General features: G+C 43.4%; 2 protein-coding genes across 2 annotated transcripts in view; one reads left to right on the top strand and one right to left on the bottom strand.

Moving 5' to 3' along the window:
* Positions 1 to 5,976, bottom strand: part of desma (desmin a) — a 9,327-nt gene extending 3,351 nt beyond the window's left edge. The window contains exons 1-3 of the mRNA XM_066641023.1: positions 5,426 to 5,976; positions 3,006 to 3,066; positions 2,763 to 2,858 (exon numbers count right to left, since the gene is read on the bottom strand). Of these exons, the coding sequence (XP_066497120.1) occupies positions 2,763 to 2,858; positions 3,006 to 3,066; positions 5,426 to 5,976 (708 nt within the window). The remainder of the gene's footprint in view (positions 1 to 2,762; positions 2,859 to 3,005; positions 3,067 to 5,425) is intronic.
* The window catches only part of ptprna (protein tyrosine phosphatase receptor type Na), a 39,571-nt gene continuing 30,826 nt past the window's right edge, over positions 5,885 to 14,629 (top strand). The window contains exon 1 of the mRNA XM_066641022.1: positions 5,885 to 5,923. The gene's annotated coding sequence lies outside the window, so the exon portion shown is untranslated. The remainder of the gene's footprint in view (positions 5,924 to 14,629) is intronic.

The following is a 14,629-nucleotide window of genomic DNA, read 5'->3' as shown; positions in this document are numbered from 1 at the left end:
CTTGCACTGGGAATTGGTGAGGCATTCTGACCCTGGTGGATATGACTTAAGATAATGCATATATTAGAGTGTAAATGTATGGTAATTAAGTAATTAGTTTTAGGAACTTTTTTAAAATATTGATTTACATATAGTTTGGCACAGTGGCAGATGGGACCTGGTGGTTGTGGGTTCGAGTCACGCTCCAGGAGACTGTCTGTGAGGAGTGTGGTGTGTTCTCCCTGTGTATGTGTGGGTTTCCTCCAGGTGACTGTCTGTGAGGAGTTTGGTGTGTTCTCCCTGTGTATGTGTGGGTTTCCTCCAGGTGACTGTCTGTGAGGAGTTGGTGTGTTCTCCCTGTGTCTGCGTGGGTTTCCTCCGGGTGACTGTCTGTGAGGAGTTTGGTGTGTTCTCCCTGTGTCTGCGTGGGTTTCCTCCGGGTGACTGTCTGTGAGGAGTTGGTGTGTTCTCCCTGTGTCTGCGTGGGTTTCCTCCGGGTGACTGTCTGTGAGGAGTGTGGTGTGTTCTCCCTGTGTCTGCATGGGTTTCCTCCGGGTGCTCCAGTTTCCTCCCACAGTCCAAAAACACAGGTTGGTAGGGGGATTGATGACTCAAAAGTGTCCGTAGGTGTGAGTGTGTAAATGAATGTGTGTGTGTCTGTGTTGCCCTGTGAAGGACTGGCGCCCCCTCCAGGGTGTATTCCTGCCTTGCGCCCAATGATTCCAGGTAGGCTCTGGACCCACCGCGACCCTGAACTGGATAAGGGTTACAGATAATGAATGAATGACTGAACTTATATTGTTTTGTATTGTTTTTTAAATGTCAATCCTGCCATGGTATAAGATTAGAGATATCTGAAAAGGATTTTTTTTATGTTCCAACAAAACTAATTATAGCTATATTTCATAACCAGCTTCCTCACTGCTGCCCAGTCCTCCAAGTAATTTAAAACGTTATCTATTTTTTTGTTATTTTACAAAGTTCAACTATGGGCTACAATCACAGGGTGTGCCAGAGAGCATCATTCCATAGCAATGTTCTCTCCAGTAACACCCCAGAGGCTGTTCACCAATGGAACTGACTGAAAGCATTAAGTGAGTGGTTCACGGTTTAAATGAAATGATTTAAGTTGAAATAAAAATCTTAATTGTAGTTTTATTATCATATCTAATTAATGGAAGTTCAAACTTAGATCCTTATCTCATTTGTCATTTGTGACTCTTTTTCAGCTGGTACTGTAACGCTGTATCGTGTATGTGTCACTCTCACACACCTTGGACTTGTACCAATCCTCAGCCTCTGAGATGTTTTTGGCTGCGATGGCCTCGTATTGTGTGCGGATGTCTCTCAGAGCAGCAGTCAGGTCTGGTTTGGACATGTCCATCTGGACCTGGACCTGGGACTCCTGCATCTGGTTCTGGAGCTCACGGATCTCCTGTTAAAAAGAGAGGCAGCGGACAATCAGAAATATTAAGAAGAAATATTTCACTTGCACAGATGTATACAGACAGTAATTAGCACAGACAGGTGGTGCAGCAGGTAGGTGTCGCAGTCACAAAGCTCCAGCTCCAAGTCCCGCTCCGGGTGAATGTCTGTGAGGAGTGTGGTGTGTTCTCTCTGTGTCTGCGTGGGTTTCCTCTGCGTGACTGTCTGTGAGGAGTGTGGTGTGTTCTCTTTGTGTCTGCATGGGTTTCCTCTGGGTGACTGTCTGTGAGGAGTGTGGTGTGTTCTCCCTGTGTCTGTGTGGGTTTCCTCTGGGTAACTGTCTGTGAGGAGTGTGGTGTGTTCTCTCTGTGTCTGCATGGGTTTCCTCTGGGTGACTGTCTGTGAGGAGTGTGTTGTGTTCTCCCTGTGTCTGCGTGGGTTTCCTCCGGGTACTCCGGTTTCCTCCCACGATCCAAAAATACACGTTGGTAGGCTCAAAAGTGTGAGTGTGTGAGTGAATGTGTTGCCCTGTGATGGACTGGCGCCACCTCCAGGGTGTGTACCTGCCCTGCGCCCAATGATTCCAGGTAGGCCCTGGACCCATAACGAACTGGATACGGGTTACAGACAATGAATGAATGAAACATTACAATAGTGTATCAATAGGATAAAACCATAGGTCTTATCAGTCCTTTCCGGTCTGCTTCACTCCCATCATCCCATGTGTTAAAAGTAAACACTGGATATGATCCAGGCTTGGGTTGTATTACATTTGCTATATTCAATGTAGTATGCCAGTAAAAAGTGCAACTGATGAAGTCGAGTTTGATTAGATGATCCAAAATAATGACTAAAAGTACATACTGTAATTAACTACAATCAAGAAAGTTTCCTTAAATAAACAGAACACGAGGGATATTTTTAAAGTTTGGACGTCTGAATCTATATCTCGGGTTTTAATTATAGAAATGCATCTGTCCCACAGCACTACACTGACCCCCTCCCTGTCAGAGCACAGCTGACAAAGCTACATGCTCACACACACACACACACACACATGTGTCATGTTAAAATTTCACCCCCAAATGTCAAAGAGAACGGGGTGTGAGTATGAAATAGCCTAACCTTTAGAGATCTGGTATGTGTTCTGTGTATGTACGCACGTCGCACAAAGTAGAGCTGAGCACATGGTACAGAGCATAAGTGATTGGTTTTCGTTATGTTCTCAGGGCTTTACATTAAGAAATAAATCATGAATATTAAAAGATGGTCTTCTGAAGCAGCTAGGAGTGAATGACTGGGGGATGAAGCTGTGGAGTGACAGAATGATGGAGTGAATGCTTGAAATGGACACAGACCTCTTCGTGGATCTTCTTGAGGAAGGCGATTTCCTCATGAAGGCTCTCGATGCGTCTCTCCAGGTCCAGCCTGGCAAGTGTAGCAGCATCAACATCCTACAAAGGAGAAATGTATAGAGTTTATTTCAATCTCAGTATGGTGTGTCACTAAAGGTTTTAAAGCTTAATACGACCTCTAAGTTGTTTTTTAGGTTTTTAAAATACATTTTAATGGTTTTACTGGAGAACTTAAGGTGGACTCACAGCTCTAAAAGCAGAGAGGTTGTTCTCAGCCTCCTCTTTCTGGTGAATCTCCTCCTGGAGTCTGTGGAAAGACAAGCAACGATGTAAAAGTGACATGAAATCGTATGTCAGTTGCTCTGTAAGCCTTATTAAGCATCATGAATAAATGCTGTCCATGTTAGTCATATATGTTGAGCTTCTATCTTTCTTGGTCATCAGATCTTAACTTAAAAGCCTTCAGAGAGGCTTTTTTTTCCGTAGGCAGCTGTTGTTTAATATAGGGCAAATGGGGTGGGACTATGTCTATGGTGTCACCTTACCATAACGGACAATGTGAAAGGTCAGATAAGGATAGGGCGAGCAGCCAAGTGACATACCAAGCTCAATCACGCCATTGCATTGGTCATTAAACTTTATGCCACAGATGTCTTTGAAATAGTGATACCTAGTGCATGCAACACATATTCGGTTTCACGCATGCCATTGTGGGCAGCCAGATCATATCTGATGATACGTCAATGACAGATGTGGGTGTCATGCCATGTGAATGGCAGATGACTACATTACATGTCACGCTATGTGTAAATCAAGTGAAATGTAACACCTTTAACACATTTTTTTACAGTTTAGGCCCAACTAGCATGATAGCATGAACCAAATGTGCGTATTATCAAGGTATCACCTGTTTTTCTGATGGTCTATGGAACATTATTCCACATTTTCAACAATATTAAGAGATGCTGAGTTAGAAGGTGAGAGATATCCTTCTCTTCATCTCATATCTTCTGTATGTGGAGACCCAGACCTCTTAAGTAACGCCTATGAATAGCAACTGCTATTAACAGCCTACAAATGGTTATCGTGAATCAGTATTGTTAATGTGGGCCAGTCACACTTTAATGCCTACGGTCCCCTGAGCGCTGTGTGCTCACTCCCTCACACATGCGTTTGCCCACACAGAGAGAGAGAGGCTGCGAGATAAGGGTATTTTAGGAGATGAGAATTCTCTGCAGTCCTTGCAGGGGGGGTGGGGGCTGGGGGGTGGGTTAAATCGGGGAAGATAATAATAGCTTTCTAATCTGGGAGCAGCTCTTACATGACTGTGGCTCTACTTACAGCTGGGGGTGCAACACTAGTACTGTCAAACTATATTTCCAATAACATACAGCGCACTTCCAGAGTACAGCACTAGAGCTGCTACTGTACACCATGAGTTAAAATCTAGCACTCATTCATGATCTCTCTCCCTCTGTCTGTCTGTGTCTCTCCTCCACCTCCTTCCTTTCTTCTTTCTTTCCGTCTACAATGGTCACGGTACTCTTAAATGACCTTGTCTACACATCGACTTCTCCTGTGATTCATGATTCTCCCACTGTTAATATCATAGCTGCAATATTTGGAGCCTATTCCCTTATAAACCTTTAGAACTTTGGCCTCCACAGACTGAGACCCTCGCTACTAATTCAGTCCGCGGTGATAAATGCCGATGAGATAAAATTAAATTGCTTTTCTGCAATATCTTTTGAAAAATGCCACATCCCTTTTTTTTCCTAAGGTATTCTAGCACTGTTGACAGCAACTACTCTCCTGTATTGCACTTCAAAGGGCTTCAAAGTGTAATATACAGGCCATGTTGCTGTCAAATTATGTAACGTAGATCATAAACTTTCATTTAATGACAGCTCTTAGCAACTGTCACTTGAAATATCAATCATAATTTATAAAAAGTATGTAGAATATTACATTTTACAATAAATTGAGGGCGGGGGAGGAGGGGGGGGTTGAATGTGAGTCCTTTCCCATCATTACCTCCTGTCAGTTCACATACTGGGGCAGGCTAGAACCTTCCAAGTCTGGCACACTCTGACTTCTCTCAGGTCAGACATAAGACGAGTCAGAAAAGTTGGAGTGATAGAATCAGTGCCGACATAAAGTACCACTGTGCCATTGAAAATAACTTTAAAGAACCTGTCATTCGTTTTCATGGCTGTCCTTCAGATACTTCAACAACTTTTTAATAATAGACTCATCCCTGATTCTTCTAAAGGGCAGTAGATTTTGAACTGCGTCATAGTCCTTGCTGCAAAAATCGATCCTTTCTCTTATATGAACATAGTCATAATTTCTATGGTATGTTGAAAGCAAATTATCTATATATTTACTGGGAACCCATCGGTTATATAAGCTGCATAAGATGACAAGTTATGGGTTCATAAAGTGTGATATTAACTGTGTTAATCCAAAGATCAATATGTTATTAAATAGTATTTCTATAGTATTATATAGCTATTATTTATTTATCACTTGTGCACCTTGCTTTCGTTTGCTTTTAATGTCTTTTTTACATTTTTCATTTATGTAAAGCACATCAAATGCCTTTGTGTTTAAAATGTGCTCTAAAACAAACTTTCCTTGTCAAGTTTTTTTTATTAATCTCTCACCTGAGTTTGAGCTTCTGCAGGTCGTCTGCCAGGTTGTCCCTCTCGACCTCCACGCGAGCTCTTTGGTTAGACATGGCGTCTACCTGTCTGCGCAGCTCCCTCATTTCTTCTTCATACATCTCTGCGATGCGGGTGGGCTCTCTGCTGCGTAGGCGCTCTATCTCCACAACCAGGGCCTGGTTCTGCTGCTCGAGGAAGCGCACCTTCTCAATGTAGCTGGCGAAGCGGTCGTTCAGGTGCTGCAGCTCAGCCTTCTCGTTGGTGCGTGTGTTCAGGAAGTCCTGGTTCATGGCATCGGCCAGGTTGAAGTCCAGCTTCTCGCCACCATAGGAGCGCATAACAGGACCGGCCTTGAAGGAGGAACGGTGGCTGGAGTACATGGGGCTGGAAGAGGACTTGGACACCTCATAGACCCTGGAGGACACACGGGAGGACCCAGAGGACCCCAGGCCAGAGAACAGCGAGCTGGACATGGAGGAGCCCAGGCCTGAGCCAAAGGTGCGGCGGTAGGAGGAGGCTGTCTCAGCCGAGGCGCTGTAGGTCTTGCTCATGGTTGGAAAACTGTGGGGTGTATGCTGGGTCAGAAGTTGCTGGGTTGGTTGGGCTTGACTAGAATGAGGGTTTGCAGCCAAGGGTGCTGCTATATGTAGCTTTGCTCATTTTTTACCCCCACCCTCATGTCCCCCACCTCTTCCCCCTGTCCACTGTGTCTTCTCAGCTGTCACAGGGTTTCTAGTAGCTGGGTGGGGTAGATGCCAGTAAGTGTGTGAGATTGGGTGAGAGGGTTGGTGGGGGTGGACTGTGGCCTAGACTGGGTTGCTTGTTCGGTAAGGAGTCGTGTTTTATTTGGGAATAGGATCATAAATAGTCACAATGCTATTCACAATAAAGTCATACCTAGAATTCCATACAGGTTTCTATCAAACATGAAAGTCACATTGGTGACGATGAACTATCGTGACACACTACTGGTTGCTTCAGAAAATGCTTCGTAGACACCTTCAACTCTGTTTTAGCGGCAGGTAAAGCAAACTCTCCCCTTGCCTTGTGAAAGGTCATTCACGCTGGCTTAGTCACTCCCAGAGTCAGGTTCTCATGGTTCTCATGGTTCTCATGGACTACTAACTATCATCACCAGTAGATTGACCAGAGGAGGATGGGTCACCCCTTGTGAGCCTTGGTTCCTCCCAAGGTTTCTTCCTCAGCTGGGGGAGTTTTTCCTTGCCACTGTCGCCCCTGGCTTGCTCACTTGAGGGTTTTACATTTGTTTTTACATTTCATGTCAAATCTTTGTCTTACTGGAATTCTGTGAAGCTGCTTTGTGACAACATCAGTTGTGAAAAGCGCTATATAAATAAATTTGATTTGATTTGATTCATCTCCACTGATCACAGCATCATCATTGCTGCATTTCTACACAGCTCAGACCCTCCATTTCCATGTCGCCAGATACTCTCACTTCTTCAGGAAGCTGGTGGGTGAGAGGCCATCTGAATGAGTGGGATGCAGTATCCTTGGGGCAGACAGACAGCAGAAGCCCAAGGCTGGTGATTCACTGCTGTGATCTGGTTTGGCTCGGATCCCTTGCTTCTTCTCACAGATTTGCATGTGGGAAAGTTGCAGCTAACAAGACCGCAATGCCAAATGTCTGAAAAAAATTCTATATTGTACAAATTAACTCACAAAAAATGAACAATAGACAATAGACATTTAGATAATTGCCATCTGTTGTACGGGTTTCTGGCACGAAGTATTGGAACAATGATATATACTTTTAAGCATTTTTATCATTTATTTTTGAGTCATTTAAATTTTCACTGCTCAGTTCTCTGGGGTCTGGTGCTAAAGTTTAAAGAAAATAGCTTGGACTGGTTATGCGTCCATCTGTCTGAGCGCAAAGCTATTGTTCAGTTAATATAATCCACGTTATATCTAGAAACATTAAGCTTATTGTTATAAGTAAAGTTATAATATTTCCTACAATGGTAATAAAAAGATCAATGCTAAATTTCTCAGCTATGCTAGTCCTAAAATAACAGAATGTCAGGGCAATAAATTCCCTGCTTTAGGGTAACACCTGACCACATTACTAATAGCTGAAGTCATTAGGTTACTTATATCATACATTGCACAGCACTTGAGCAATCAAAATGGGAAGACTCTGTATCAAACAGACAAGAAGCCATATAAAAACTCCGGCATGCCTCCCTCCCCCTCTGCTTCAGCGCCATTCCCCTGGCTGTCCGGTGACTGACTGAATGGCCTGTCTTACTCCACAGCTGCTGCTGTCACTGCTATTAATAGGCTTCCAGTCTGATCCCTGTCACTAGAATGCTCTCCATGGGCCTCAAAGATAGAAGGAGACTGTGGACCTGACGGAAGCAGACAAGCAAACAACCGTTAACACCTACTTCTTCACCTGAAGAAATATAAATAAAGGATGAGGCGCTGTAGAGTCTTGAAATGTGCAAAGACAGCCATCAATAACACGAAAGTGCAAAACGGACATTGAGTGCATAAAGGGTAGAGGGAAAGACACATTTATTTATTTATTTATTTATTTATTTATTTAAATAACCAATAAAAGAACTTACAATAGCTCAGTTCCAAGGGTCAGTTAATATGCATCACATGTAAAATACTGTGCAGATGGCCATTTTCATTTTGACCTTTGCTCAATTATGTTTGAATACTTTAACTAAAAATCGTTCATTTTGAATGACAGCTGGTAGCCAAAAGTTGCCATTGATTCATTGGTCCTTGTGCAAATGTATTCTGATCACTATTCCCTTTTAACCATTGTTAGCACCATTAGCATGTTTGACCACGGCATTAACTTGATTTGAAGTTTGATTCATAGTTTCCTTTTTCATTCAAATGAATCATAGTTCATTTTATATCAACTCCCATATCATAAATGATTCTTTCTGATTTGGTTGTTGACTCAGGAAAGGAATCAGGAAAGATTAAAGCAAGCCTTAGGAGCATGTCAGCTTGTTAGTTATCTGCCCAGCTGGACTTCTTACTCTAATGAGGAAAGAAGCTAGTCCTGTTAACTCACAGAAAGCCTGTTAACATCAGTGAAAAGTAGTTAATTGAAGTGAAGTGTCATGTTTGCAGTGTGTCTTCACTGTGTTTTAAACATTAGCTGTAGTAGTGGTTACGTGAGAGTTTATTCCAGCAGTGCAGGATATTTGCTCAGTGTCACACTTACACAATGTAGCAACGTGACTCACAACATTCACAAGGGTTTCTGTAAAAGAGTATTATTAAGAATGTTTATGTCCAATCTGGTTTGCAATGTCTGTGAGAAGTGGAGATATTTTCGTATTCTCCCAAACTGGGAATAGGTGTGGTATTTGTTTCACGTGTCTGGTGTCATGAGTGCCCAAAGGAACTCAAACAATGCCATTATTAACAACAGCATACGTTTTCCACAGGTTCACACTGTGTATCTGGGGAGCTGTTAGTGAGTTAGAATGGCAACAGCATGAGGGTGTACTGTCTAAGGCAAGGGAACTCTGTGAAACTTTGACATTTACATTGGCTGCCAGTGGATTGACAGGAGAATTCAGCTTTCCTGAAACAACATGAAAGCTTTTGACTGCTGTGCCGTTGCTATAGCATGTAGTAACACTCTAGAGGATTTTGACAGCTCGTGTGAATCAGTGGGGATCAAACCACGTGATGCAGCAATTTTAGAAAATGGTGTGATATGGTAAACATAGGAGATCCCCTCCATTCAGAGACAATGATGAGAAATGACTAATTTAGAAACGGTGTGACATTTATATCTTAGAAGATCATCATAACACCAGGATCACTTTATAAGAGTTAGATCATCGAGATTCTTCATATTAAAAACGTTTTAAAAATTAATTACATCAGTATTTTTCTATGACATTGCTCAAAGTACTCTTTCTGACCTTTTTATTGTTTATGAGTTGCTGAAATTTCTTCCAAATGCTCAAGTGGGAAGCTTTTTTGAACGCTGCAGTCCTCTGGAATGACCTTTACTAACACTGGAGCCGTACGCCTAGCAGGTAGAAGACTAGAAGCATATTAGAGCTCTGTCCTGGCTTTGCCTTACTGGATTTGCACCTTTGCTTTGTGAAAAGTTTGGCTATGACTCTTGCTACTTCCCTTGGAGACAGCTGACTCCATAAAATATGTAAGAGGGAAGGACTGTTGCAGCAGGAAAATGTAGAATGTGTTTGGTGGCCTGTATATTATTATCTATAAAACAAATTGTAGAATGTATGATTAAAGACTGGTAATTATAGGTTTAGTCATCAATAGCTAAGTTCCCAGAGACCCTATTGAAAGCAGTGTGAAAGCTGGTATACTGCGCTGTATTCAGGTCACCTCCTAGTGTGAGCATTTACCCAGGCATACTCATGACACAGAAAACCAGGCCCACTGCCAGAAAAATAAGTGACTTGGCTGATGCGCCTTCATGTTTATAGCAACCGTGTCATAGGAAGAGATATGCTTCTCATCAGACGGAAACACCATGTCTAATCTCTGTCTTACACAGCCTGTTATCTTCTGTTTTCTAATTTAAACTATCCTCATGTAGTATTCTCAAAACATATAGAGAGGCGGAAGTGAATGAAGATAAATCTGGTAAGTGGGGGAAGATAGACTAGTTTTCATCTTCTGAGATTGCTACAAAGACAGTCATAGCTTTTCTTACAAAGCATTCACCCCCACCAAGGCCTGGTTTATTAACATCATCTATTTCACGGATGTCTCACTGTCAGTGTTTTGTAGATGCTTATTTTCTGTTTACATTAAACCAGTAAATAATCATTAATCTGCATTTTCTCTGTGGTCTGAACATAAACGAAACTAAACCTTGTCTTCAATCAAATCCCAGCGATGTTGAGAATCACCGTTTACCGTGAGGTTTGTTAACGATTTGAAAATCTATAAATAATCTATTGCATTTATCCAAATTAAGTGAGACCCCAAATGTTTTTAGCTTCAGCGTACATCCGTTAATTTAATTACAGGGTTACAAGTCCTTTGGATCCATTTCTTTATCATCATTTTTCACACAATGTAAACAACAGCTGCCATTTTCAAACAGCCTAAAATGAGAGGAAAAATATATGTATCAGATAAAGTTTAAGGAAACTCCCCTATGAAGGTATCGTTTAGTAAAAGGATCAAAGGTGACGGGTTAAAAATGATTTATGATGAGGTCAGATCACACAAGGTCCACGGTCGCTTGGTAACCACAAACACAGGCTAGGCACTGACCCGTGTTCTGTTTACAGGCCTCTTTGCTCAGGGGTAATTCTATTTAGAGAATCTTGTGTGTTACGAAATGCCCAGTCATTTCCAGCGCTAGACTGAAATAAAAAAAAAAGTCCAGGCTGGAATTAAAAATATAAAAAATAGATTCACCAGTGAATTCAGAGAGTGATGTGGTATTCATTAGATATCTGTGATCTTTGTATTGTTTCTGCTCCCATGTCCCCCAGTCATGTGTAGTCCCTGGGGGTGAAGGGCTCAGCTGCTGACGGCACGGCAGCTGTGGGGAGCCGTGGGGAGCAGGTGGGAGGCAGAGGGAAAAGGGGAGGATTTATCACTAGAAAATGTCTCTGTCAGGACATAAACCTAGCAGCGGTTGGTGCTTAACATTCTAGATTAGCTCAAGATTACACCTGAAATGACTTATGGCTATGAGTGCATTGTTGTCCCTACACAGTAGTCGTATATAATTTACTGTTTGTTAATCATTACTGTGGTGTTTGGCTTTAAAGTGCTGCAGTATGCAAATGAGTACTCTGAGTACTCTAACCAATCGCATGGTGAGCCTCCTGACCAATCACAGGTTTTGAGTGTTTCTGGGCAATCTGTGGGTGTTATGATTCATGTCATACATCATAAGTCAGTTATATTTGTCAAAGAAATTCAGGTTAGTTTTTGAAATTAGGTTCAAAGATTTACTGAAATATATCGAAAGAATCATAGTTAACCGCCATATAAAGGAGTGTGGTGTGTTCTCTCTGTGTCTGCGTGGGTTTCCTCCGGGTGACTGTCTGTGAGGAGTGTGGTGTGTTCTCCCTGTGTCTGCGTGGGTTCCCTCCGGGTGACTGTCTGTGAGGAGTGTGGTGTGTTCTCCCTGTGTCTGCGTGGGTTTCCTCCGGGTGACTGTCTGTGAGGAGTGTGGTGTGTTCTCCCTGTGTCTGCGTGGGTTTCCTCCGGGTGACTGTCTGTGAGGAGTGTGGTGTGTTCTCCCCGTGTCTGCGTGGGTTTCCTCCAGGTGACTGTCTGTGTGGAGTGTGGTGTGTTCTCTCTGTGTCTGCGTGGGTTTCCTCCAGGTGACTGTCTGGGAGGAGTGTGGTGTGTTCTCCCTGTGTCTGCCTGGGTTTCCTCCAGATGACTGTCTGTGAGGAGTGTGGTGTGTTCTCCCTGTGTCTGTGTGGGTTTCCTCCGGGTAACTGTCCGTGAGGAGCGTGGTGTGTCCTCCCTGTGTCTGCGTGGGTTTCCTCCGAGTGACTGTCTGTGAGGAGTGTGGTGTGTTCTCCCTGTGTCTGCGTGGGTTTCCTCCGGGTAACTGTCCGTGAGGAGCGTGGTGTGTCCTCCCTGTGTCTGTGTGGGTTTCCTCCGGGTAACTGTCCGTGAGGAGCGTGGTGTGTCCTCCCTGTGTCTGCGTGGGTTTCCTCCGGATGACTGTCTGTGAGGAGTGTGGTGTGTTCTCCCTGTGTCTGCGTGGGTTTCCGCCGAGTGACTGTCTGTGAGGAGTGTGGTGTGTTCTCCCTGTGTCTGCGTGGGTTTCCTCCGGGTGCTCCGGTTTCCTCTCATGCTCCAAAAACACATGTTGGTAGGTGGATTGGCAACTTAAAAGTGTCAGTAGGTGTGAGTGAATGTGAGTGTGTGTGTTGCCCTGTGAAGGACTGCCGCCCCCTCCAGGTTGTGTTCCTGCCTTGTGCCCAATGATTCCAGGTAGGCTCTGGACCCACCGCGACCCTGAACTGGATAAGGGTTACAGACAGTGAATGAATGAATGAATGAATGAATGAATGATATGCAGTTAGTAATCCACATAGGCTTGAATTATCTTCTGTGAGCTTGTTTGCAATACACTATTTTTTTTTCACTGCAGAACTTTTGGCAGTGTTATCCAGCCCTTTATTTTCTGGTAGTAAATGTTATCCTATAAATGCTTTACAGATTTCTTAATTATTATGGAATAACATATGGCTGTATTCATCAATTTCTCAATTTCACTGTTCTAGAATATGGTCCATGTTCTGTTGACCTACTACAAATGCTTACGACCAAGATAAGATTTCCTCGAGCTAATGAGTGATCCAGTGTTTTAACTTGGAAGATTTACCACACAGCAGCCATAGTGGAAAAGTTAAATACCCATGAAGCTCTCAACACTCTGTGGTGTACTATTTTTTCTTTAATGAGCTGCCCCTCCTCTGCTGCTGTGTTGTCTGTAGATGGGTCAGTGCGCAGACTATGGCCTGTCCAGCAGACTATGGGGTCAGTGAGTGGGAGTTGAAAGAGCTGGTGCTGGAAGTTGCCGGGGTCTAAATACCAGGACATGTGACTCTGAGCGTGGGCAGGGGGTTATGGGAAGGCAGGGGTGGCACCTCAGCAGGTCAGCTTTCGCAAAACAAGCAGCGGATCCCTAGCAACCAAAAAACAAAAAACACACACCCATGCACAGATACTAACCAGGAGAGAGAGACAGAGGGGGAAGGGAGGGGGTAAATTATGAAAAAGACTGTAGATAGCAGTCTCAAGGCTGATATTTAAAAGACTCTATTCAAAACAATTCACTAAGACTTTAACCACAATGTAGTTTAGTGTAAAAAGTCGTAAGGTGTGTGTGTGTGTGTGTGTGTGTGTGTGTGTGTGAATGCCTGTGGCTCTACACTTACAGCATGTGGACAGTGGGTGGCACTGCGACTTTGCCTATAGGTGCAGATTTTATTCAGCTCAATGAAACACAAACATCATGTGAGCAATCCATTTTATTTCTGAAATATGGATCACTGCATTTTAAAAATGGAAACAGTTTAATTCCTTCTCCACAGTTCACACCATAATGTCTTGTGCAGATTACTAATCAGGGTAAAAACCTTACAACCCCTGATGGTTCTGGTCTATTGAGAATGATGCTGTATGTAATGATGAATCGGATTTACATATACGACCCTAAACAAAGAACTTGTACACATCCATAGCCAGAGGTCAGGTGTTGTGTAGAGCAGTTTTAATAGATAAAAGCTGACAAAGCTGGCATTCAGTATCACATTAGTGCTCAGAGGTGAGAGGAAGTGGAGAACAAGGGCCGCAGGTTAAATATCCCCCTGTGAAAATGCTCCTGTATACTTTAACATGTGTGTGTGTGTGTGTGTGAGTGTGAGTGTGAGTGTGTGTGTGTGTGTGTGAGTGTGTGTGTTTGTGAGTGTGTGTGTGTGTGTGTGTGTGTCTGTGTGTGTGTTTGTGAGTGTGTGTGTGTGAGTGTGTGTGAGTGTGTGTGTGTGTGTGTCTGTGTGTGTGTTTGTGAGTGTGTGTGTGTGAGTGTGTGTGAGTGTGTGTGTGTGTGTGTGTGAGAGAGAGAGCGAGAGAGAGTGTGTGTGTGTGTGTGTGTGAGAGAGAGAGAGAGAGAGTGTGTGTATGTGAGTGTGTGTGTGTGTGTGTGTCTGAGTGTGTGTTTGTGTGAGTGAGTGTGTGTTTGTGTCTGTCTGTGAGAATCCTTATCAGATATATAAAAGAATTACTGATAATTCATTTCTGTTGCAATCAAATATATTAAATGAAAGTCTATCATGTTATTTTTCTAGATTTGTACATATTTGTAGGAAACCTTTTTTCATTCATATATCTTCTGTAAATGCTAGGGCCATTTCAAGACATGAGACACTCACCCAGTCACTCACACACTCACACCTGTGGACACTCTCACACACTCACCCAGTCACACACACACTCACACCTGTGAGGTTGTGGGTTCCTCCAAGTGACTGTCTGTGAGGAGTGTGGTGTGTTCTCTCTGTGTCTGTGTGGGTTTCCTCTGGGTGACTGTCTGTGAGGAGTGTGGTGTGTTCTCTCTGTGTCTGCGTGGGTTTCCTCTGGGTGCTCCGGTTTCCTCCCACGCTCCAAAAACACATGTTGGCAGGTGGATTGGAGACTCAAAAGTGTCCGTAAGTGAGAGTGTGAGTCTCTCTGCAA

This window comes from Hoplias malabaricus, chromosome 12 (genome assembly GCF_029633855.1).
Source record: "Hoplias malabaricus isolate fHopMal1 chromosome 12, fHopMal1.hap1, whole genome shotgun sequence".
Classification (NCBI taxonomy): Eukaryota; Metazoa; Chordata; class Actinopteri; order Characiformes; family Erythrinidae; genus Hoplias; species Hoplias malabaricus.
The sequence above is the reverse complement of the archived record's forward strand: the minus strand, read 5'-3'. Positions and strand labels throughout refer to the sequence as shown.